Source organism: Onychostruthus taczanowskii, unplaced genomic scaffold (genome assembly GCF_017590055.1).
Source record: "Onychostruthus taczanowskii isolate IOZ18803 unplaced genomic scaffold, ASM1759005v1 scaffold15, whole genome shotgun sequence".
Classification (NCBI taxonomy): Eukaryota; Metazoa; Chordata; class Aves; order Passeriformes; family Passeridae; genus Onychostruthus; species Onychostruthus taczanowskii.
Window position 1 is genome coordinate 9,829,385 of NW_024498685.1, and position 24,817 is coordinate 9,854,201.

At 46.5% G+C, this 24,817-nt stretch overlaps 1 protein-coding gene across 1 annotated transcript in view; it reads right to left on the reverse strand.

Moving 5' to 3' along the window:
• CACNA2D4 (calcium voltage-gated channel auxiliary subunit alpha2delta 4) overlaps positions 1–24,817 on the reverse strand; it is a 122,341-nt gene that overhangs the window by 92,292 nt on the left and 5,232 nt on the right. Inside the window, exons 3-12 of the mRNA XM_041398618.1 lie at positions 19,820–19,936; positions 18,280–18,339; positions 16,551–16,713; positions 13,111–13,242; positions 11,615–11,675; positions 10,958–11,108; positions 9,310–9,384; positions 8,173–8,262; positions 1,829–1,942; positions 676–754 (exon numbers count right to left, since the gene is read on the reverse strand). Of these exons, the coding sequence (XP_041254552.1) occupies positions 676–754; positions 1,829–1,942; positions 8,173–8,262; positions 9,310–9,384; positions 10,958–11,108; positions 11,615–11,675; positions 13,111–13,242; positions 16,551–16,713; positions 18,280–18,339; positions 19,820–19,936 (1,042 nt within the window). The remainder of the gene's footprint in view (positions 1–675; positions 755–1,828; positions 1,943–8,172; positions 8,263–9,309; positions 9,385–10,957; positions 11,109–11,614; positions 11,676–13,110; positions 13,243–16,550; positions 16,714–18,279; positions 18,340–19,819; positions 19,937–24,817) is intronic.

The following is a 24,817-nucleotide window of genomic DNA, read 5'->3' on the forward strand; positions in this document are numbered from 1 at the left end:
ACTCTGATGTAACTAGCATTGCTGTCTTCAGAGGCCAGGTCATGCTCAAACATGGATGGCTTTTTTTCCCTTTCTTCCTTTACTCTTGCACACTCTGACAGTGCTAACTTGACTTTTTAACTGGCCCCAAATGCATAAAGGTGACTCACCTACTGTGGATGGATTTTCTCATTCACTTAATTTCATGCCAGTTACAGAGAATAGTGGGTTTGGGGTGGGATTAACAAGCTATTTTGGTACCTTAGTGAAAATCACTTACACACAAAGAATTTGGCCAGGATACAGGGGTTGACCTGCAGACCTTGTGAAAATTGCTGTAAAATCTTTAAAGCAGCGATGTTTGTTTTACGTCTCAGCCAAAAGATGTCAGGCTCTCTAACAGAGCTTTAGACAGATTGTCAAAAGCCAGCAACTGGGACACAATAAGCACAGGGGACTTAGGTGGACTGCAGCCAGCATGAATCTTGGTCATAGCGTCCCTTGGCACAGTGACAGGAAAATGCGGTGGCTCAGCACGGAGGACTTGTGTTAGTTGGACACAGGCACACTTCACGTGGGCCAGCAGGGTCTGCTTTTTCCCTAGGTTGTCTTCCAAGCAAGGGCTTGTGGGCCCCAGCAGTGGTGGGTAAGCCTTGGAGGGGTGCAGGGAGATTGGGCACCATTCCCACACAGCACCTTTGTTGTTGCAGGCGATCCATTTCACGTTCGGGGCGAAAGTGACCTCCCGTCCTATGAGGTACGTGAACACCCGGACCTAGGAGGATGCAAAGACAGGAGGATGAGGCTGTAATGTGCTACCAAATCCAAAAGGCTGAAGTTTGGCATCCCCTTGTCCACTGGTGTGAACGTGGTGAGAGCAATAGCTCTGCCTTCACAGAGAGACAGGAGCCTCTCGTGCCATTTGTTTCCTGTTCTGTGGCCTGGAACTTAATTTCCAATCACAATAAGCCCAGAAAGCCAAGTAGCACCCAGGATCACCTGAATAACAAAGCAAAAGTGCAGATTCTGTTTAATTTTATGATAGCAGCTCTGCCAGGCACTCAGCAACCACATGCAGAGGTTTAGAGCTCCCAGGAATCCTTGACCCAGGGGAACAGCTGGCCACATGAATCATTTAGAGAGAGCTTTACCATTTCTCTTGCATTTGACCACCAACAAAAGAACCAGTCCTGAAATAAACTGTTTCAACAGCCCCCTGCTCTGGTCTCTCAGTAGGCTGCCTCTCTCCCTTTGTGCATTGCTGCTAGCTGGGATGAGGTAAACAAATAAATCAGGAGGGTTTAGGATGAGCAGAGGTCTATTACATTTTCACAGGAGCTCTGCTAGTGCAAGCCTGCAATCACAGACATCAGAGTAAACAGGGCTGGAAGGCACCTAGAGAGGCTGTTTGGATCCTTCCCCTGGCCACCATAAGAACTTGGAATAGCCAAACCTTTCCTGAACAGGACCAGTTATAAATAGTCCTCCATGGGATGAAAACTCTTAGCAAAAGTTGGTTTTTAATTTTGAAATACTCAACTCAGCCTTTATAATCTTATCAGGAGAACATTTGGATTGCCCACAACTTTAGAAAACAAAGTGCATGAAAAAGAAAAGCTCCTCTAACCTAGAGATCTGCATTTGCAATCCTCTCACCTCGGAAATCACCACAGTAGGCTCCTGCCTGGCTGCTTTGTTTGCATTTACAGTCAGGTGCCCATGGGAATTCAGGTACTGGAACATGTGAATGCTCAGCTTTGCCTGATATCCTGGCTCGGGCTTTTCTCCTCCCAGCACAGCAGAACGGCACCTTTCCCCTCCCTTTCCATTTATCACTTCCCAGACAAACCTTCCGATCGGGCCAGTTGTACTTTTCAAACACAGCTTCATAATCCTCCACGGCTCCATCGGTGATCAGCATGATGGCTTGGTTACACAGACCTCCTTGGCCAGCATCTCTGAACTACAAACAGAGAGGGAGAGCACTGCTTATCCACCACAGGCTGTTTCTGAGGAACCGCACTCTGTTTATTCACGGTGGGCCACATCCTGACTTCCACTTGCAAACCTCACACTGCTCAGAAAGAGGATTGTGTTTGCATGCTGCATATAGATTTTTTAATTTATACAGCCTTGCCTGGCACATGCAGACACAGAAGGCTTTGCAGAAGTAAAATAATGAGGAGAAAATAAGTACTGTGGAGGAAGGGTGCGATTCCCTGCTGCTTCACATCTTGCACAGTCGCACTAGTTTATGCAAAACAACTATAGATTGACCATAAACACAGCAATTCTGATTTGACAGCAGTAACTGTCACTTTTTATGGCAGGAAATGTGAAAGGAGTGGGAAATCAGACTCATCATTTCAGGATGAATCCATCAATCTGCCAAAGAATAGCAAAGAAAGGCAGGAGCACATCAAAAAAGAAGGCTACTGCCATTGGAGCTGGGAAAGGTTATGGACATGCCAGATAGAGAGGCCATACACTGACATGACAGATGACCTGTTATCTGTGCATAAGAGAGATTTAAGGCAGAGCAGAAGTGCACCAGGACTCTGGTACACACACTGATGTGCTCCCAAGGGCACCTGCAGGGGTGTTGGACAGATGTGCTCCCACAAGCGAGCCAGACCCTGCCTGTCCAGCCAGGGAGAACCAGCCTTGGAATGCTGCCTGTCTTCTCCTCCATGTGCTTCCCATGCCCTCAGGTACCTGCTCTAGAGAACTGAGGGCCTCATGCAGCACCAACACAGTGCTACAGACAGCAGCAGAGGCAGCTGAGGACATCCCAGGGACAAAACTGAGCAGCCACTTGGCTGCAGGTGCCAGCTCAGTGGCACTCTGTGCTTCTCCTTGCCCTGCCTCTCACTGCTGCTATGCTGTGAGCAAGGAAAAGTCTGATCAACAGAAGAGGGTGCAGAAACAGATGCAGAACAAAAAAAATTATGGAAGAAAGAGAGTCGACAGCTCTCCTGCTAACAAAGATTAATGACAGGCAATAGCATGAGATGAGGAGCATACAGGAGACCAGCTGAAGGGTGATTAAGGTTACATCAAAAAGCAGCAATTTTAAACTGGAGAGGATAGTTATGTCTTATGAGAAAAAAAGACATCCAAGTGGCACAATTAATTGCATAAAATGAAATCCCTGGATGGGAGAACAAGAGCACAGGCCATGAACTGAGAGTTTTTAGATGTTTTAGGGTTCAATTCCCAACTCTTTTAGGGTTTGGTAATGCTGTGTTATGACAGACAAATGCCTTTACCAATGTGGTTGGTCCTGTGGTTCCACTGCAGATTAACATCATGACCACGAACACCTCAAAGGCAGTTCCAAGGTCTGATTTCCGAAGTAATTTCACCATTCCTACAATTACATTGCAATTGTCCCTTATTATGAAATTACCAGGCTCAGTGCTAATATCACCATAGCATCCCCTTCTGCCACCATCTGTGTTATCAGTCCTGCCTGCTCCAACTTCACACAGCACCTGTAACTATACTGCAGGAAGAATGGATTCCACAGCTTCTGAATGACCACAGGTACAAACCCCTCTCTGGTCAGTGCTTGTCTCACCAACCAGAACCAGGACAGATGATCAGGAGAGAGAAGGGTGTTTTAATAGGGTCATTTCTAACGAGTAAAACATCTCTGGGAAATACCAAGTCAGGATGAGGTGTTTGGACATGCTCCTCCTCTCTTGTGTCACATTCAGAGGGAAGACAGGCAGTAAAGGCTGAGGGTGTACAACAGGAACAAGCACAGGATGCTCTTAGGAGTGAACCAAAGGAGAAAAGCAGGTGAGAGCCTCATGGGATTTTGCTAAAGACCAGCAGGTAGGAAAAAACCAGAGCCTCAAGCGAGCTATTTCTAGGACAGAGATCAACTGGGTGCAGATTAGCAGAGAGAACAGACAGTGTGAGTGTCCACCAGGGAGGCACAGGGTGCAGGAAATGCTGTCAGAATGAGGCTCAGATCACAGATATAGGAACATTGTGGTTACAAAAGCAGCTTATTCCAAACTGTTGCAATCTACAATATGGCTGTTTAGATTATTATTAAATTAACACTTAATTAAGGTCACCCACCATTTCATCAAACTACTTAAGATCTCTTCATGAAGCTTACTTCAGAACTCACAATACTGAGATACTGAGAAATTGAATGTTGTGTCAGAACCAGCAATCTCCTAATTACAGGAGTAGATGATATTTTCAACAGGGAAAATGAGATCATCAGTGTCATAGAAATGGAGATTAAAAAGACAGATTTAGAAAACAAATGAACAAGAGGTAATCCCTGGTTTTTAGGTCCTTTGTGACTGGCTGCAGCTGTAGCAAATGATCTGACAGCATTTGCAGCAAGCTCTGAACATAATTCCCCGCTCTGACCGAAGTCTCAGGAGCATGAAAGAAGGGGAGATGAGGAATTACAAGTCCACAGAAGAGATGTCTGAAGAAAGGCAGGCTAGAGCTGGGTCAGTGAAGGAGGCACAGAGCTGTATAACTTCAGTCACATTGCCAGCACTAAGAGGCATGATCTAATTAATTCAGGGTCACAGTCTCCTGTACTCCCTTGTTTGCTCATTGCCTTTTACTCTGCAGTTATAGGCTGGCACAGAGCTCCCAGTGAAGTCATAGGAGCCATCAGCATGGCCCAGAGATGTGCAGGCACGCGTGCTGATTATGTGCATGTCTGACCAGGGGACTGAGCAGCCTCTCCCCATCTCCTCCTGCCCCATTATTATGCAGACCTGCCTCTGGAATGGCCTCCAGAACTACTGAAAATTCAAACTGGGTGGAAAGCGTCTCATGGGGAGAAAATCAGCAGTAGATAAGAAAACAAAGCCAGTGAAGGAGAAACAAGAAAGGGCATTAAGCAAGATAGCAGGAACTGGTAAACAGGAAATTCTGAGCTTTGCATATCCTGAAAAATATGCTGTAGAATCCAGGTCCATAAAAATGTGACTGGAATCAAGAAGCAATTTCTAAGTGTTCAGAGAAAAAGCAAGAAAGGGAGCAAAAACAATACCATGCCCGATGATAAAAACCAGAAGGAGATGGTCAGGCAGAGATGCTTTAGAGCCTCCATCCTTTATCATCAAAAGGAAAATATTGTAACGGCTGGGTACTTGCTGAAGTGATAAGAAACTAAGAAAAGAATGAATGAATTAGAGGCAGGGTCACAAACTGGTAGGATTAAAGAAAAAACTAATTTAAAGCATTTGCATAATCTGTGCTCAGCATGAAGGGAAAGAACTGCAGAAGGTGTAGCTGAACTACTTGCCTCATGGGCTGAGACCTGACTGGGACTATACAAGATCCCAAAGGATGAAGAGGCAATGAACAGACAACACAGAAAATGGATGGATCAACTGTCCTTAAACATCTAGCATGGTGCTAGAAAAATGAGTAACACCTGCATCTTGTGAATGTGTAAATTAATAAAGTGAGTGAACAAGTGAGAGGTGAGAGGCCACAAACCATTGTTTACTTAAATCAACACAGGTTCATTCTTTTTATGGCACCAGTTTGCTCAAGTTACTCAGAATTTTATATCTCACTGAAATCCTGTCTGTTACCAGTTTCAACACCTTTTTTCCACCTATAGCCATTCTGGAATGACCCACTCAATTAACTTCAACGTTTATGTGATTTCTGAGATCGGCAGCGAGTCAAGGCACGATTAAATCAGCCTGGTGGTAAGAGGAAACATCATTCCAAGGTGGCCTTGGAAAGCAGAACTTGGCTTTTCTTGTCCTCCACAGAGTGGGAAAAGCAACAGCTTTCAAAATACTTGCTCTGAGTGTATCCTGAGAAAGGAGGACACATGGACATTGGAAAGGAGAGGCAGTTGCTTGAACACAGAAGAGGAGGGTGGATACTGCCTAGGGAGGGATGCTGCAGAGACACATCAGCTGAATAGGAATTAACAATGTGACAGTGCCTGAAAAAAACTGTAGCTGTTGTCTTCTGTCCTGTTAAGAGGACTAGGGTGTGTAAAACAGGGAAGGCAATTATTCTGCTCTGCTTAGCACCTGATAGCTCTCAGCTGCAGCACTCACACACTGTTGGGAGGATGGTGTTTCAGGGGAGGCAGCCTGGAAGCAGAACAAAGGGGTATAAATCCTGCAGGAAAAAAGGGAAAGAACAAGGCAGGCCAAGCTTGTTGAAACAAGGAAGAGAGCAGTGAGACAGATTAAAATTTAATAAATAAGAAAAGACCTCAAAAGATAACACTTAACACCTGAGAACTGTGAAGCACTTCATAAACATGTGCTTAAGACCATGGCTTCCCTTGGATGCATATTTTATTTAAACCACTTGGTTTGTAGCTAAATTGAAATGGAGAGTTCAAGTGGTTTATTGAGCATGGCAGAGAGGGACAGGGGAGGTTTCTGGCTAGCTGTTCTCCTGAAACTGATCTGCAAATTGTGTCATGGATTAAAATATGCCCTCTCTCCCCCAGAGGATAATGGAGGAGAACAAAGACAGTGAGAGATCTGTGCTCTTCTTCAACCCCTCTTTGCTACTCATACCTCACTGAGTGGGTCTCTGCTGGGCTATTAATTCTGTGAGCAATTGCACTGAGGAAAATTACCAGGGAAATTTTGCAGCCACTTTCATTACAGATATTATTACTGGTTGTCTCTTGTAATCAGCACAGCCTGTTTCATCAGCGTGATGCCGCAATTTTCATTCTCCTGCGTATGCTCCCGTGAGCAATAACAGGAGAGCCTGTGAGGAACAGCTGAGAGTGGGAATTGTGTCTGATGAGAAGGGGTGGTCAATTCCACCAAAGCTCCCCCTTCTGCTGACTGTGACTGCACAGATTTGTTTTGGGGCACACTGACTAAAACCCTTTTCCTCTGCTATTACCAACACAGGTCTAAGAAACTCGAGGAGATGATTTCAGAGAGCCCTTAAACCACACTTGGCAGGGGCACCCTTTTGCCTTAAACTGTGCCACTTGCAGAGCCTGGGGTGTTTTAGCTGCTGATATTAAGGCACTCTATTTCACACATTTCTTTGGTAACAAAGATACTGTTTTATCTTTGGCCATTTCCAAGGCACAGAAGAGCATGACACCTTCCCTTATCTGCAGGTGCTCAAATGCCTGAGCCTTCTCCCCACATCCAAGGTGATAGCAAAAGGCATGAGGGAAGGTGTACTTCACCTTGTGAGCGAGTAACAGCAGAAGGTTCTATCACCACTGGGTGCTGCACTGCCCAAGAGCATCTCAGAGCTGTTTAGAGCTCATTGAGCAAGACAGAATCAACAAGAGCCAAGATAAGTGATGACCACTGAAATTGTTGACTGAATTTTTTTAATGTTAAATAGAGAGAAGAAATAAATTCTTTACCCACCAAGGAGTTTCTTCCCTATTACTGCAGTGGAGTCACATTAGTCCACTGGGGTGCATGGGCAATACTCCCTGGAGGTACTTTTGGTTCAGCTGTTTCAGCGGAGGACATATTTTGTCTCAGCTTTTAAGGTCCCTTCCAACCCAAGTCCTTCTATGAATCTGTGATCCACAATTCCACTACAGACAGTGCCATGAGGAGATGGGGCTACTCAGCTGGCTCTTGGTCCTTTTTCTTGTTACCATTCCTTAAGAAACAGAATTAAATTGTATGTTTACCTCCAGGCTACTGAATTTCCTGTTCACATGAGGCAATGAATCATTTATGGTTCTTTTCAGAGGGATTACTTCTCCTCTACCTGTGATTTCTTCCCCAAGCACTGATACTCAGCAAAGTGACATTGAAATAAATCTGAAGAATAATCTTTCATGTCTTCATTATCATCACTGCTCACTAATAACATTACTTACAACCAGAATTGTGACTCTCAGCTGATCAGTTGTACTTTATTGCTGCTATTTGTAAAGGTGCCTGGGCAATGTCCAGTTGTGGAGCTCATTAAGAAAACTCATGAAGCCACAGCCTTGCTGGCTCCTGATCCTTCCTGGGCAGGGACTGCAGGCTGTGGACATCATGCACAAACCAACACTTCCCCTAAGACGGGTGAGCCCTGCACACTGCTTGTGACAAATTTGGGATCCATGAGATGAGCTCCTGCCTGCTCCCCACTGCAGCACCCTGAGGGATGTGCTGTCACTGGGGGAGAGGAGTGCAGGGCTGGGCAGGGACACTCGAGCCCCACACAAGCACCAGCATCAACTCTTACCTCTCTCAGGATTTTGAAGGACTCTGTCAAAGCCTTGTTCACAGTCCCCACTCCTTTTGCCTGAAGTTCCTCCACCAGCTGCTTGAAATGCTGGCAAAAAGAGAAGGAAAAAAAACCAGGAATGAGTTGTAGGCAGGGTGTTCCCTTGGACCAGGGCAGGAAAGGGTAGCCCGGAAAAGGCTGTGCCCATGCAGCTCCTGGACTGCATTTCTCAGTCTCTGGACTGTGAACCATTGAGGATCCATGTAAGATCATGGAAGGGGCAAAACTACTGGAAATCTGACTGGCCCTTATCTGCACCTTCAGGAAAAATAAAACATCCTGTGCACCCAAAAGCAACAGGATGGGGAAAAAGAAAAAAAATTTGAATGCTTGTCTATGACTTCAGCAGCATTGATCTGCTTAAATTAAACCCTCTCTGCAAGATAGTGTCTAGGATGTATGGCAATCCTTTGGGAATCTCTGCAAAGACATCAGCCTTTGTAGTCATACTCTGTGGGCTAGGGCCAATCTAGGAAAGAAATCTGGTTGTTGAAGGTATATAGGGATGTAGTAATACAAACAAACCAAAAAAAACTGAAATAAGAAGGGAAACAAAACAGGAAGAGAAGCTAAAAATACCAGTCAGCCAGGAGGGTGGTGGAGCAGCTGGACACAGGCTGGCCACCTCAGGGCTGCTGAACCCTCCTGGATCAGAGCAGCAAAACCCCTCCTCAGAGAGGGCTTGCTGGCAATCCACCCTGATGAAGGATCAGGCTGAGAATATACTCACCAGGAAAGGACCGATTATTCTCATTTCTGAGGGCTGAGGATGTGGGGTGTGTAAGATGGAGAGTTTTTGCCCTTTGCACAAAGTTTTTAATAAGGCAGTATGGGCTAGGTCTGCTTGTGGTGCAGCAGTGGGGACACAGGGAAGCTGTGGCTGCTGCTCACCCACCAGCTGACCCCGTGTCACAGCAGCTTGGGGTAATTCAGGGTGAGCCACAGAGCCAGCACACAGCCCTGAACTGCTGCTGGCTTCTGAAATGCAAACCCTGCTCCTTCTCCCTGGAGTTTCATCTCACAGCATCTCAAGCCCGTGCTCTGCCTTCATGAAGGGAGCTACCTGAGCTACACTGAGAGGGGCCTGGTACTCACCTCTCTGTTATCTCTGTCTGCTTGGACCAGGATACCCTTAAAACAGGGCTCAATAAAATGAACATAATCATTGTACTGCAAAGAGAAAACGAGAAGAAAGGGGTTGTCATGGGAGAAAATCCACAAAATGGGTTGGTGTCCTAGGTGCATGTTCAGAAAGCAGCAAGGGACATGATGCCATTTTATACCTATTTCCCTTAAAAATTGTTTATAGTTATCATGGCAAAAACTAGGATTTTGATGACTCTTCTGTTTGTTTGAATTAGTTACATTAACTGCAATTAATTTATTAATTACAGTGTTTTGCTGAGTTCTAGCTGAGAATATCTACACATACAAAGCTACTTTTTTTTTTTCCCCACTCACACCACAAAGTTTTTATCCCCACTTTATAAACCTGTATCCCTGGCCTTGCTTCTAGCACTTTTTGCACATAGTTTTCACTTCTGGAGACTCTGTGAGTCCCCAGCCACCAGCTGAACCTTGCAACTTGAAGTTTGAAGCCTCTGGTGCATGGCTGAGCATTAACAAAACAGGTTAGCACACATCCACTGGACTGGGATAATTAGGGGAGCAGATGATTCTAGGCTGTGACATGTGAAGTAAAGCTTGATAAGGCCACTGTGAACCTTTTCCTGCAAGGATAAGCAGAGTGCAATTGCTAAGAGGCCACTGATGCTCAGCTGATCAACAGGAACTTAGGTCAGGCTATAATGTCTCTGAGCCAGCAGGTTCTTGGTGTGAGTGCAGTAAAGGAATATATGTATATATATACACATGGTATTTCTGGGATGGTTTTTGAGGAACAGATGATATTTCAAACTCCTTAATGACTCCCCTCCGTTTTTCTGCCAACACTGTTCACTATTCCATCTGTCCAGTCATATAAAGACAGAATTGTTGCCACTGGAGTTCCTAATTAGCTAACATAAGAAGCTATCAACAAAAAGCAGAATTTATATCTCAGTGGCTGTGCCCTGGCAAGCTATCATAGAAAGAAGCCTGGGGAAGGAGATGGTGTTTGAATTAGCTTTGAAAATTAGAAGGCAAGGAGCCTTTAACATGGCACCAGACTTGCTATGAGTCATGGAAAGAAGTTTTGCTTTCTGTGGTCAGTGGTGCTGGTTTTCTGTGGGTAACCAGCCCATCCTCACCCTGCCAGGGCTCAAAAAGGGAGAGAGTAACACTGAAGCTTCCTAACCAAGCTCCATGCAGCCCAGCTGATGGATTTAGAACTGTAAGGGCAGCCTTGCAGGATGCTGGTGCACAAAAAGGCACATGGTGGTAGTTTTCTAGCCTGGAAATATTATCCTGAGGATTACATTGCTGCTGCTGGACCCAAATTCAGTGTTATGGCAAGCTGGGTGAACTATTAGCTCAGGTGTCTCTCTGCAGCCCTTTGTTATCCGTTGCAGTCACATCCCTAAGAAAGCAAAAAGATGCAGCCAACACCCTCTGTGGAGAGATGAAATAAGCTGGCAGCCACCCTGCTGACCACACAAAGCTGCCTTGCCAAGGGTCATTTGGGGAACTTCCCCAATCCAGTGTAAGTGCTGCTGTAGGTAGGTTCTGTGATTTGCTGAGGGGAAGGAGGAGAGGGTGTGAGGCACCAGGAGAGAGCTCAGCACTGGAATGGAGGCAGACATACTGCAATGATGTTGACAAAGTCATTTTCTCCCAAAGTATCCAAAATGGTGACAATGGTGTGCTTGGCAATGGTCATCCTCAGGCCCTTCATGCTGCCACTGACATCCACAATGATGACAATGTCCTTGGGAGAGGTGGCTGCTTGGATGTACCTGCACAACAAAGAGCACAAGGAAGCTGGGTGAGAGCCAGGGAGGAGGAATGCTGGGAGTGCTGCTGTCACCGTGCCAGCCACAGCACCACGTGCACCATGGCCACAGCTGTCCAGCAGGAACAGGCTGGCCCCAGCACCTCCCTTCCTGCACTGGGAAGTGCTGAGCCTACTGCAGACATACACCAAGAGTGACAATTGTTATAGTCTGCTTTAACCATGCTGAGCAGACTGAGTAAACACACCACAGTTCTGCAACTAAAATATCCCCACCACCTCCCAGCCACAGAAGTGTAATTCCCATGTGGCACTTGTAGATGCCACAGGGAAAACTGTTGCTGGCAGGGCTTCCCAACCTGCTATTACCTTTGTTTATGTACCCCCCACCTCTTGCAGGAGCACCACAGGACCTTAATTACTGATCAGCAGCTCACCAAGGTGTCACCTTGGAGAAGGGGGAGAGAGGAAGGATGAAAAGTGCTTTGGCCAAGCCCCTCCAAAACTTACCAGCCACGGTTTCTGCAGTCAAAGGAGATGACTCCGTTCTCATCTGGTAACCACTTTATTCCTGAAGAGAGCAGCAAGAGGAGCAATCAGCACTCACAGGCAGGCAGGCACCTGCTCCCCAGGCACCTGCACTGCTGAGACCTGGCTACCCCAGGGAGAACACGAGGCTGGCCAGCCACAGCAGTGGCCATTCTGCAGAAATACAAGCACAGCTGCTCGGTCTTTGACAGTTCTGAGTAAAACTGCTTATTAAGTTTCTCTTTAAAAAGATGTACCTAGGCATAGTCTGTTCAACTGCAAAGCAGCTTCTTGTACTTTGAGTTTTTTCTCACTTTGATGTAGTTCCCAACAACAGATGTTTTTCCCTCCCAGAGGGTGCTTGAGAGCATAAAAAAGCAGCAGCAGTGACTGGGATGCATCCCAGATTCCCTGCTACAGGCTCTGTTCACAGCCATCTTTGCTTTCACCTTCCCCAGCACGTGCCAGGTCACAGAACGAGGGCACACAGCCATCTGACCAAGTGACCACCAGGCAGGCTGCAGCTGCAGAGCATCTCACTGGCTCCTGCAAGCACAGGACCTCCCTCCTGTGCTGTGACCTAATGTGCCACTCACAGCTGGGGAGTGGGTGACCAGTCAGGCTGGCCAGCTGCATCTGCCACGTGTGTCCTCAGAGAGGCCTTGGCCACCACTCAAACCCACGCAAATACAAGCACAGCTGCTTGGTCTTCGGCAGTTCGGAGTAAACTGCTTATTAAGTTTCTCTTTAAAAAGATGTATCTAGGCATAGTCTGTTCAACTGCAAAGCAGCTTCTTGTACTTTGAGTTTTTTCTCACTTTGATGTAGTTCCCAACAACAGATGTTTTTCCCTCCCAGAGGGTGCTTGAGAGCATAAAAAAGCAGCAGCAGTGACTGGGATGCATCCCAGATTCCCTGCTACAGGCTCTGTTCAAGCCATCTCTGCTTTCACCTTCCCCAGCACATGCCAGGTCACAGAACGAGGGCACACAGCCATCTGACCAAGTGGCCACCAGGCAGGCTGCAGCTGCAGAGCATCTCACTGGCTCCTGCAAGCACAGGACCTCCCTCCTGTGCTGTGACCTAATGTGCCACTCACAGCTGGGGAGTGGGTGACCAGTCAGGCTGGCCAGCTGCATCTGCCACGTGTGTCCTCAGAGAGGCCTTGGCCACCACTCAAACCCACGGGGGAGCCCTGCTATGGTGTTTTGAGAGCTTTTTGGAGGACCCATTCCAGCAGACTTCTCTGGGGTTGCATGAGCAGTGTGCCTGAGGGGCTGGTTCTAATGGGAGGAAAGGGTTTATGCCTGCAGAATAATTCCTTCAGCCTTATCAGCCCATTTTGCTCACTGCTAAATCCTGCCCTTCCTGAGGCTGGGATGGCCCAAACTTCCCAGATTGGACTCTTCCATGGCACAGGCCCTATCCTGCAAGATTGGCTTTGCTCTTTCAGTGCCACACAATCTCTACTCTTTTACCTGGGTACAGCCTGAAGAATCCAGTGGAGCTGCCAAAGTACTGCCAGGTCAGTGTGGGATCCCTTTCAAAGTTGTCCACAAAAATGGGATTCAGGGCTTCTGACATGTAAACTCCATTGAGTATGGCAGGGTCTGTGGGGGAGAAAACTGTGTAAAAGAAGGAAGGACATCCACCACCCCTGAAGGAGGAGAGGGATGGGAACAAAGGCAGCTTCAGGAGGAATGCAACCTTGTCCAAAGCTTTTATACTGATGCATCCTGTTCCCTGCCCATCCTTGAGGCCAGGCCACCACTGGCCACCGCAGGTGATCTCAGCTTGGTCAGACACTATTAGCCCCATTTCTCTTGCCTGCCCTTGAGCCCTACATCTGGTTGGAATAATGCTCTCAGAGACCCAGGGAGGCCATCACAGTGCTGAGCACAGCTGGCACAGCCTACAGGCAGTGTTCAGCTGCTGTCTGACAGGGGATGTGTGGCTCTTGAGAAGCAGTAGGCTGATGCATCACTGACAGCCTTTCTGTCAGTGATACAAGGACTGTTTAATTTATGCTAGTGTAATTACCTAAGACAGAGGAGCCCTAGGATTTACACAGTTGCACTCTCTCTTCTTTTTCTCATTGAATCTTTTTTTCTTTCCCTGCCCTTTCCTTGACAAAGCCTGGGCTGTCCTACCATGCCCCCAGCTCCTCAGAATAGTGAGAAATGATGCTCACTTTTAAAATCTCAAAGGTTTGTTAAACCTTAACAAAATACAACAAAAGACTGAATAAGGAAAAATTCACAGCGTTGGGAGCATGGAACTAAACCACTACATGCTCACCCACACAATAGCTCCTCCACCTTTTATACCTTTGGTGTTGCATCAGGTAACCCTGGCCCCTACCAAAATCCATCAGTCAACTCTTCTTCTCCATCCATTAGTGGGGATTGAGAAGAATGATGGATTTGTCTTTACAAACAAACTGTGGATCTGCTGGTAGATAAAACCAGCACTGAGAGATAAAAGAAACAATGGGAAAGATTCCACTGACTGATAAATGGAAAAAGATATTTGCCTTTACAAATAAACTGTAGGTTTGCTGATAAATGAAATTGGATATTGAAAGATGAAAGAAACAATGGGGAAAGACCCTGAATTCCATAAGAATTAAAAATGAAAAGGGATGGTTATACATTAGAGGGAAATCTTTGGTATCAGGTGTTGGGGGAAGTCTGTACCTCTCAAGTACCTCAGCCAATGGGGAAAGAGAGAAGGGAAATCAGGATAAAAAGGAGGCCACGTCCTCCAAAAACCTGAGAGACCCCAGGGGAATGCCCCATAGCCTCTCCCTTTATTCAAATAAAGTAAAAGGACTCCTCTGTCTCCTTTTTGGGCATCTATCTCTGATGTTTGTGCATTTACTTTCCTGACAAGATCACTTTCTGCAACTTGACTGGAGGTGAGGTGTTGCCATGCCACACCTCTAGTAACAAGCCTGCCCTCCTCCCAAATGCCCAGGCTACCAAGGTGACCCAGTGACAACAACACAAGGGGGAGGGGAAAGGGGACTGTGGGGAGATATCACAATAGCATAACCACACATCAATAAAACTTCTCTTATCATACTGTCTCAGTTTGGAAATAGGGGTATTCTATTCCTATCTGTTAGAGGTGGGGTGGTTCTCTTCTGTTAATTGGGCAGTTTTCTTTATCTCTTCCACAACCAATCCTCCCTCCAGGAGATATCTTCCGTTAAAGGAGGGCTATTAATTATTAATTATCTTCTGTTCATGGGCCAGTGAGTGTCACTGCATGGCTGATAAAATTCCATCATCCCATTGGGAGATGCTCCTCCCAGAGGGAAGAGCCTAGAATTCCTAACTGGATATAATCAGAGATTTGGAACACCACAGCAGCCTTTTCCCACTGGATTCCTAGAAGAAGGCCAAGCCCATCTACACCACCACTGGACCTTCAGAGGAAAACTCCACCCTTCTACAGGATCCCTGCTCCACCAGAACCACAGCTGGCACTGCAGGAGGGCTGCAGCCACCATTTAGTGGGAGTCCTGCCACCACCCTGACCCACAGGGTGTCAGGCCCTATTCTGACTCTGTCAGTATTTTTTTTGTTTGTACTATTACATTTGTTTTTTTAGTTTTCCTAGTAAAGAACTGTTATTACTGCTCTCATATCTTTGCCTGAGAGCCTTTTAATTTCAAAATCATAATAATTTGGTGGGGGGGTTTACATTTTCCATTTCAGGGGAGGCTCCTATCTCCCTTAAGCAGACACCTGTCTTTTCAAACCAAGACACATATACATAATATTCATCCCTTAATTGTGAGAGCCAACCATTGCATTACCTGTCTAGAACAGAACCAACAGGAAGCTGCAGATTCCAAGAACTCCTAGGAGGCAGTGTATATTTGGTGTCTGTGTTGACTCACTGCCTCAGGAGACCAAAGAGAACAGCAGCAGTAGAAACAGTGAATCATGACAATCTGGTCATGGTAGGATTAACTGTATTAGTGTTGAAAAGGGTGGGGCTTTCACCTACCACTTCCTGTTTAGTCACTTTCCTAAAAGCAGTTTTGGTCAAAACGAGGTAAAAACTGAATTGTGACTTCCCAGGGATGAGGCCAATGTAAGTCCTGCAGGAAGGTGAAGCCAGAAATGCTGTGGAGAGCCAGGCTTGCTGCGGTGTGCAAGAGGAGGAGTGAGCACTGTGGGACATTGATCCCTGGAGGAGCTGTGGGCATGGAAGCAGCCCTCCTCCTCCTCCTCCATCTCCTGCTAATCCTGCAGCCACAGCCAGAGGAGCTGCTTGGTTCATGGTGAGGTGTAGGGCAAGAAATCAGTGGCTGGGCAGTGCCTCTCTGCTCTTTGACCACCTCTCTCCATACTGTGCAGAGAGCAGCAGCCTCCTTTGTGCAGTTCTGCTGTACCTACCCACAGCCAGCTCTGCTGGTCACTCTGCTGTGAGCAAGATTTTAGGGTCTGGGGCTGTCAGAGCAGATGGAACTAATCTGAAATCATGGGAGAAACAGAACTCTCTCTATTGTGTCTCTAAAAAACAGCAGTTGTGAGCACAGTCACCAGTGAGATTCTTGACAATTAAAGGCCATGACAGAGCCAACCCTTCATCCAGAGTGACAATTACCAATAAAGTCTCATCTCAGTTTGCCTCACAGCACCTTTGGTTGGGTAGAGGAGATGTAGGAGAACACACTGCCTGTCTGAGATGGAGGCCTGTCCACTACAAGAGGTTTTCCAAGAGCAGATTGTACCTAAGTCCTGTCACAGTGACACAGACACAACTGTCCCTTAGGACAGCACCTTTCCAACCCCTTTTTTTTTCCCTCTGTCAGTTATTTTTTCTATTCCCATCCTTGTTTCCAGTATTGCTGATGATAATTTCCATCCCAGCCTACCAGCAGTGAGAAGGTAGAGGCCATTACCTTTGTTGTAGACATTGGTGGGCAGCTGGATATCACTGTAGGTTGTGTTCACCAGTAAGTTATTGAAATGCTCATTTGGCTCCAGAATGAATTCATCCCCAAGCTCCACATAATTGTCATTTTCATCCTTATCATTAATCAGGAGAGAGTTGTAGTAATCAAACTGTTGATGAAGACAATGGAAAAGAGAAAGACAAAGAGAGAATAGCACAGACTATTACCAGCACTGCCAGGGGCAGGGAAAAACACTCTTTAAAACAAAGAGGGGACATATGGAGAATCAGGGCTTCAAAGAGGATCAAAATGAGCCACAAACAAGCTATTACCAACTAGAAGTGTCAAGCTGGCCAAATGATGGTTTCTGGCCAGTTTGTTGCTGTCATATGCCCATATGACCCAAAGCCCTGTCAATGCCAGGAGCATTGCTTAAGAGCCACTTAAGAGCACAGGGCAGGGTGGGAGCCTCCTGTGGCCCCTCAGATGAATTTAGGGGGTTAGCTGGAAAGGTGAAGTGTCTTACAGGGTCTGGCTCCCAGGTTTAGCACAGGACACACCAGTGCTGACCTCACCTGGCCTGTCTCTGCAGCTGTCCCTTACTGAGTTCACTGCTGGACATCTAGAGGGATTATCCCCTCATTCTGGCACTCCAAGTAGCAGGCACTCATTGAGAGCAAAGGATCAAGCAGAAGGTGCTCAAAGACAATGCAGTGTTCCCCCACCCATGAAGGTCACTGGGGATTTACCATCTACAGTCACTTCAGTACATCCAGGGCATTCTTTGTCCTTGGATAACCTACGTTTTTAAGATGCTTTTGCTGACTTGATCTGAGCCAGAGGTTATGTAAGGATTAGCGTTCAAGCACTAGCAGCTCTCAGAGGGTGCAAATGGAGTGTGGAAATAGAGAGTCCTGTACCTCAACTCACCCATGCCCCTTACTGTGAATGCAGCTGACCCAGCCAACATGGCTAATGGGACTCTTTAAGAAAAAAGGAAAAATAAAAAGTGAGACGAAATTAGTAACTAGCTTGATTTCAAGGATTGTTTTCATTTTTCCCAGCACTGAGACATGTACTTCAGTGGTAGCCTGTCCTTCTGCTGAGCTGTCTGTGCTTGTACTGTGGATAGAGAATTCCCTTCCACAGCCTTTTCCAGCTCCCCTCACCAGCAATAATCCCACAGCTTGGCCACAACAAACAGTTATTAACAGAAAGCCAATTAACCAAATTGCTTGGACAGCACCAAACTTTCACCTTAAGGGTGGTGTCTGTCTGGTAGAGAAAAGATGATGGGAGCAGTTAAGAAAGAAAAACTCAGTTCATTTTGATTAAGGGTTTGCTGTAGGTATTTGTAACAGCATCCTCCTCATTGTTCATTCACACTCAATTTTTACCTCATTTTCCAGTCAAGTAACCCACAAAGTGCCAGCTAATTTGCCCTAAAACATCACATAACGACAGTATTGGCCGTGCACTAAAAGTAATGCCAATATCACAGCCCAGTATCTTCCCAAATCCTTCCCCTCCCAGAGCCACAGGGACAAATCTTTTTGGTGTTCCTAGGTTTGGGATCTGCCAAGGATGTCTGTTATCTGCAGCAGTCTCTGAGTGTCCTGCAGACAAGGCAATTCCTAAGCCCAGGAACCGGGAGGGGGTGGGCTCCTGGCTGTGCCCGTTCTTTGGCTGCCCTGAGGATGTGTGCCACGTTTGTCACTGACCAGGATAAACTCACCTCCAGCGAGGAGTTGTACTCATGGTTCAGATCTGCATCTTCTGCTGCTTCCACCAGCCTCTAAAGCAAGCACACAGAAAGGAAGGTGAGTGGGTGCTGTGGCAAAGGCCTCCAGAAGTTCTTCCAGCTGTATCAGCAATTGCCTCCTTCACCACAGCCACATTTGGGGTTATAAACTTCCCTCTTTACCTCCTTTCCTGCTGACCTGTCATTCTGTGCTACAATTTTAAAGCTTGGAAGGTACATTATTTGCAGCTATTTATTGCCAAGTGTATTCACACCTACTTACTCCAGAGTCCCTGCTAAACCCCTGAGCAATTTTAGATATCACAGGACATATACAAACAGAAACAGGTCCATTTAGAGAAAGAACAGACAAATTTAATTTCATTTTCCATGAACACTTCCAAAAAGCCATGGGAAAGGCATTTCAGCCCCAGCTTGATGTCAGTATCTCATCAAAGGAAAAGGCCTTGTGGGAGTCTCAGTCTGGTATTGTTACTGAGACAAAGACCATGACTGGATTTCGTAAAGGGCTCAGCGATGCTGTGGCCATTTATAAGCTCTTACCATTTATGGAAGGCAATAAAATCAGCCAGTTTTCTCCAGTATGATGCTTCAGGGCACTAATTCTCAGTTGGTACAGACTGGGAAGGGATCCAACTAAACACGTACATGTTTTCAAGGTTGCACAATCAGCAACAGTCTCAGCAAAACTACGTTTTGCTCCTTCACAAAGGATAAGGCAATCCAAACACTGGAGAAGTCTGGCTAAGAATTTAATGTTATTGGCCAAAGCTCTGGGACTAAATATGCCCACATTTCACTTGGAGAGTCAAATGATGTGTTTCTGGATGACTTTTCCACATTAGAAGCCTTAAACAGTCAAGGCTCTGTGACTACAGAAATATGCTTTTCATAGTAGGTAAACACACAGGAATATGATAAATCCTTAGATGCAGGAAGCAAGGGGGGCCAGAACGATTACCTGCTCTGATCTCCCTCACTGCAACAGCTACAGACCCCTTGCCACCTCCTCCACACTTCCCCATGTACACAGCTGGAAATCCAAGCACCTTCCTTGCAGCCTGTGCTCAGGAGGTGCAGAAATTCCCCTTGAGCCACACACACAGCTGAAACAAGCCCCTAGTCTTCAGCAGCCAGAGTGCATTATGGAAGGATGAACTGGATTTTTCATTTTTGAGAGGTTTTCTTCCCCCCCTTTTTAAACAGCTTGTCTCCTAAAAGAGTGCTCGTTCCCTCATATTTATTCTAGACTTTGTTTTTGTCTTATTTTCTAATTTGAGCAGAGGGAGAAGCCAGCATCCCCTTGTCTGAACGCCCACATCCTCCCACCAGTGTCTGCTTAAAGCTCAGTGTGAGCAGCCAGCTGCACCAGCAGGCTCTTGCTTGGGCAGGGAAGTCCTCACACAACCCCTGCACCCACACATTCCTGGTGCAGGCAGGAGGCCTGTGCCTGCTGCTCCAGGGCTGGCAGGACACAAATTCCCTCCCAAAGCACCAAAAGCAGTGGTCATACCTCAACAGCTTCCACCTTCCTGCGGAGCATGCTCTCCATCTGCTCCGAGAACTTCTTCACCAGCTCCAAGCCATCCACCTCCTTGATTTTCAGAGTTGGCTCCACATCTTTGTACTTCTACCCAAGGGAAGGAAGAAAATCCTGCTGAGCAGGAGGTTCTTAAGGAGAGGGATGAATCTACCATTGCTAGCTGGGTATTGTCTTTGTATTGAAAGAACTGCTCTGATTTTATCACCTTCCATCTTTGTTTTTCCCCCTTTTCCACCCCAAAATTCAGGATGTGCTGATCAGTGGCCATAACTCAAAGCACTTTGACCAAGTAAAAACAACTGATCCAACTGTGAGCTTGTGGCTGTTGAAAGGGGCAATGCACCTGAAGCTAGTACTGTCTACAAATTAGAGAGAAGCAGAAGGCAAACTGTTAAAAACCCAAACCGTGCACTGTGATGACATCCACAACAGCTTTATACACATCACACACCTCCAGCTCACTCAAGGCAGAGGGAAGAGCAAGGGAATGGAGCTATGTGCTGTCATTGCAGCTCTTCCCATGTCTTGAGTGCTCTGGGCCACTGGTGGGGAGATGAACTGGCAGTGCAGGGGTTGTCCTGCCCCAGAGCCATCCCATCTGTGAGGGAATTTGCCAGGTCTCCAGCTAGAAGGGTCTGCTCAGTGCTTACAGAAGAGACTGCCAAGGAAAGCTGAGATAGACAGGTATGATGCCATTGGGCACCCAGGAGCATAATTTAGGCCAAGAGCACCACAGAGGCAATTCCCAAAACCTAGGAATGATGAGCATGGCTACTTGGTGCTGCCTTCATGGTGAGAGGGGCTGTAATGAGGAGGATCTAGATCTGACAGCTTTAGAGATAACCAGCTTATTCTCAACACATTTCATATAACATAGGAGTTAATAAAACCCAAGAGCACATCTAAACTGTAAGCATAATCTGCCTCCTTAAATCTGCTCTTTTAAGACTGGCTAAGATGGTCTTTATTTCTCCTTTCCAAAAAATCCCACTGCTAACAGAGATAGCCAGAAAGAAAGATTAATGAAACCTGTGAAAGGACACAGGACAATTAACTTATTTCAGAAAAGACAGAGCCTTATCTCCTGAGCAATCTGGAAACACAAAGGCAACCAATTGCAATTCCCTGGTCCCTCATCATCAGTTTTGTCAGCAGTGTGTACAGCCCCCCTCCATCATCACGTTGTGTTAGCATCACAGCAGCAACCTCAGCCAGAGCTGGGCTTCTTGTGCTGGGGAAAAAAATGAGGTGGTGAAAAGGGCAAGGAGATGGCAGGGGCTCTAGTGACACTTTTGAATTACAGGGAAGCAGCAGGGAAAGGACTTAGCATGTCTTTAGGGTGAGCCCGTCGAGTCCCTTTTGTTCAAGAAGCTCCTTGACCATCCGGGAGGGCAGCTGGGCACAGGCAGAGGAAGAAATGCCTGGAGGATGGGGCAGGCTGAGGAGGTCAGACAGAAATAGCAGCAGCATCCAGCCCACAGCAGGCATGGCAGGGAGGCTGCTCGCTTTGTCTAGCATGATTAACAGCAAGGGTTTTACTGGATTAAAAATGCCAGGCCTCCCATCCCCTCTGCTGGGGCGCTGGGACAGGCAGGGGAAGCAGCAGGAGGAGGGACTGAGCATTTAGGTTGGGGTAACCACGCTGCCAGAAGAGAAATGTGCAGCCACAACCCCCGAGTGGCTGGTGAGAGAGCACAGCACACACCCAGCTGGTGTCTGTCCCTTCAGCTGTGTCACAGCTCTGCCAGGAGAGAAGTGATCTCTGCCAGGCTGGGCTTTAATCAGGCCCTGCTGGGGGGAGCAGGGTAATCTCTCCTGGGAAAGCTCACCAAGGGGAGGACACACCAGCACTGGCAAGCAGGCGCTTCACAAAGTGACCTGCCACCAGTCACCTTAAAGCACAGCCTCAGGTAAAAGCAACAGGGCTCTTCCCCCTCTCTGTTAATTTTTTTTTTAATGTGCTTTTGACATACTCACAAGTATGTCAAAAGCACATTAAAAAAAATTATGTATGTATGGGGTAAAAGTAATCATGAGAAATCAAAAGCAGTCTGTTAATGGCAGCCCTGAGATCCAGCCAGAGAGAGGCAGGAGAAAACCCCAACCCCCAACACAAAAAAACCCCAACTTTCTGCTGAAGTTCCAGTTCCCTAAGGAATACACCAGGTTTGAGCTCAAATCCTTTTGGAGCTTTTTTCCTACAAATGAACCAGCAAACCACTACATGCCTGTATTCCTGCCATGGAAATCTCTGCCTATTGATGACTATTCATCCAAGGTTTTCTAATGTGGGGCAAAAGAGTTGTGATTTCAATGCTGTCACCAGACACCATGGCTGGAAGTCAGCTCAGGTGCATGTAGTTGGCCAGGATCATCCTGTACAACCTATCAAATAATTCAGGCTATCAGATAATTTTAAGTTACAGAACAGGAGTCAGGCTTGGCTGAAAGGATCTGATGTTTGATAAGAGGCCAGAAAGTTAGCTTAGCTCTAACAGAAAACCTTTTCTTATCATCTAGCACTTAGCATTCCCCTAAAACAGCAGGAGCAATTCATTAAGATTCCCCTTCTGCCGTGATGGGGGTGGTGATTTAAAAGTAGAATATCCAGAATTCAGTATCCTAAGTTTTATCTCTGAACAGAGATATGTCACCAAGTATATATTCTTGTTCCCACCTCCATAAAATTCAGCCTATTGAAGTACACAGTGCTGCATTACTCACTGCTAGTGGAACTAAATTAAGAGTGTGAAAGACATTCCTTTCATCTTCACCCAGGAAAACGTCTTGACTGAACTTCTCAAGTTTGTCTGTTCTTTGCCATGTTTTTTGGGCTTTCTAATAACAGCAGGGCAAAGCTGTGCTGCAGGGTAAAAGCCTGCCCTTGGGGATTCAAGGGATTTCTCCTAGCTCACCAGGTCTCTGGGAATGATATGGCCTGGTAGGAAGTCAACTACTTGAGTTTGCAACATGATTTTAGGGCTCTTCTGGAGGAAGCAAGCAAAAAGTCCAAACAAAACTAAGCAAAGTGAAAACCTCAAAAAGTTTATGCCAAGTATTAAAGACAAGGTTTATATGCAAAGTATTCAGTAACTGAAAAATTATGACTCTCACAGTAACAATAAGCTTCGAGACTATTAGGCACAAGGAGACATTAAATAAGGTACAAACTGAGATAACAGCACCTTCTGGGTTACTTCGAGACTATCAGGCACAAGGGAGACATTAAATAAGGTACAAACTGAGATAACAGCACCTTCTGTATTTCCTCAGAGACAAAATGCCTGTTGACTTGGACAAGCACTGAGAAAAGAATCACCTGAACCTCTCTGCACTGTGCTCCTCATCCTTCTGCTGGTCTGGGCACAACCATGCATGCAGAGAAATATTTGATGTGAAACAGGTAATAGCCCAAAAAAGAGAAAGGTGCCTGGGGAGCAGGTAAATCCATGTGTTTAATTTCTAGATTTTGGTGGGTTTGGCTCCCTAGGCCTAACATGCCCACAATCTGAGCCAATGAGATGATCTGCATAAAATTATTTGGGACCTGGTAGGGTGCATGACAATTATATTTATTAGTAAAAGATCTGTCTGCATCCACTTGTAGTGCTGGAGGTGCCAGGGATGCAGTGGGAGCCCTCTTGGGATGGTCCCTGCTTTGAGATGATGAATTGTGAGGAATTCCTATCTAAAGAAAGGGAGGCTGAGAGAAGGACTGAATAAAGTGCTGGTTGCTTCTCCCCTATTTCCTTATTTCCCAGGGAAACAACAGGAGATGAAAAAGCTCAAAAACTGGGGCTGAAAGATAAACTTGAGCTGCTTAAACTGCTCAAGATAAGTTAGGGCAGAACACAACACCACAGGAATTTATGAGATGATTCTTTGCTGGAATGTTCACAGAGCAAGGTTGGATCAAGCTCATCTGTACCCCTGCTCAAAGTGACATTTTCCTTCTAAGTCACAGACACTGTCCCCTTTGCCTCTGGGAGCTATGGCTTGGGGACCCAGGGGACAACAGGCAAAGCAGAAGCATCATCAAAACTGCTGAAAGTCCAACTTTTGCCTGCATCCACGTCCTGCTGCAGCTGCCTCATGGTTAGTGCAAGTACCTTTATCAGGGCTGGCAGCTTTTTATTGCAGGGTGACTCTTTCCTCCCAAGAAGAGCTGGTGATCAGCACAGACCTTGCTGATGGATGCTGATAGCCTGTCCTGGTCAAACCTAGCAAAGTGAGTGCTGCAGGAGATGATCCCTCACTCCAGACAAAAAGCAGCACTCTGGGGACAGGGTTTAGCAGCAAGGCAAGGAATGTGATACCAAATCCTGTGTACTCCAGGCAAAAAGCAGCACTCTGGGGACAGGGAAACGGGGTTTAGCAGCAAGGCAAGGAATGTGATACCAAATCCTGTGTTTTCCCACACCTGGGATTTGGGTATAATTGCTAATATGAAGACAGAAGTCAGTCACCTAGAAGGTGGAAGAGGTAACTCATGGTTTGTGTCAGAGAATCAGAGAAAGAATAAAATAACTGGATGGCCACAAAGTGGAGTGTGAATGCCTTTGGATGCAGTCAGCAGCCACCAGGCCCCCAGGGCAGCACTTGGGAGGTGCAGGGCAGAGACCCCCAGGTCTGAAAGAGCAGCAGCCATTCACCCCTGACTTAAGGAAGCTTCACTACACCTGCAAAAGGGACCATTTGTCGAAAGCCCCTGGAGCTACAGCCTTGAATGCTGGTAGAGAGTTTAGTGCAACAGTGCCTGTTTGGTGAACAGGCCAAGCAAAGCTCTGCCCCCCTGGTTTCCAGGGCACCTGCCTGAAGCAGTCTTAAGGGCAAAATGCAAAGAATTGATAAACAACTGGCTGAATACAGATAAGAAAGCAAAAAAAAAAAAAAATTAGTGTCAGCTGGAGAAATGCAGGAGGGGATGATGGGGTGACAATGAGCAGGATGAGCAGCAGAGAGACTTAG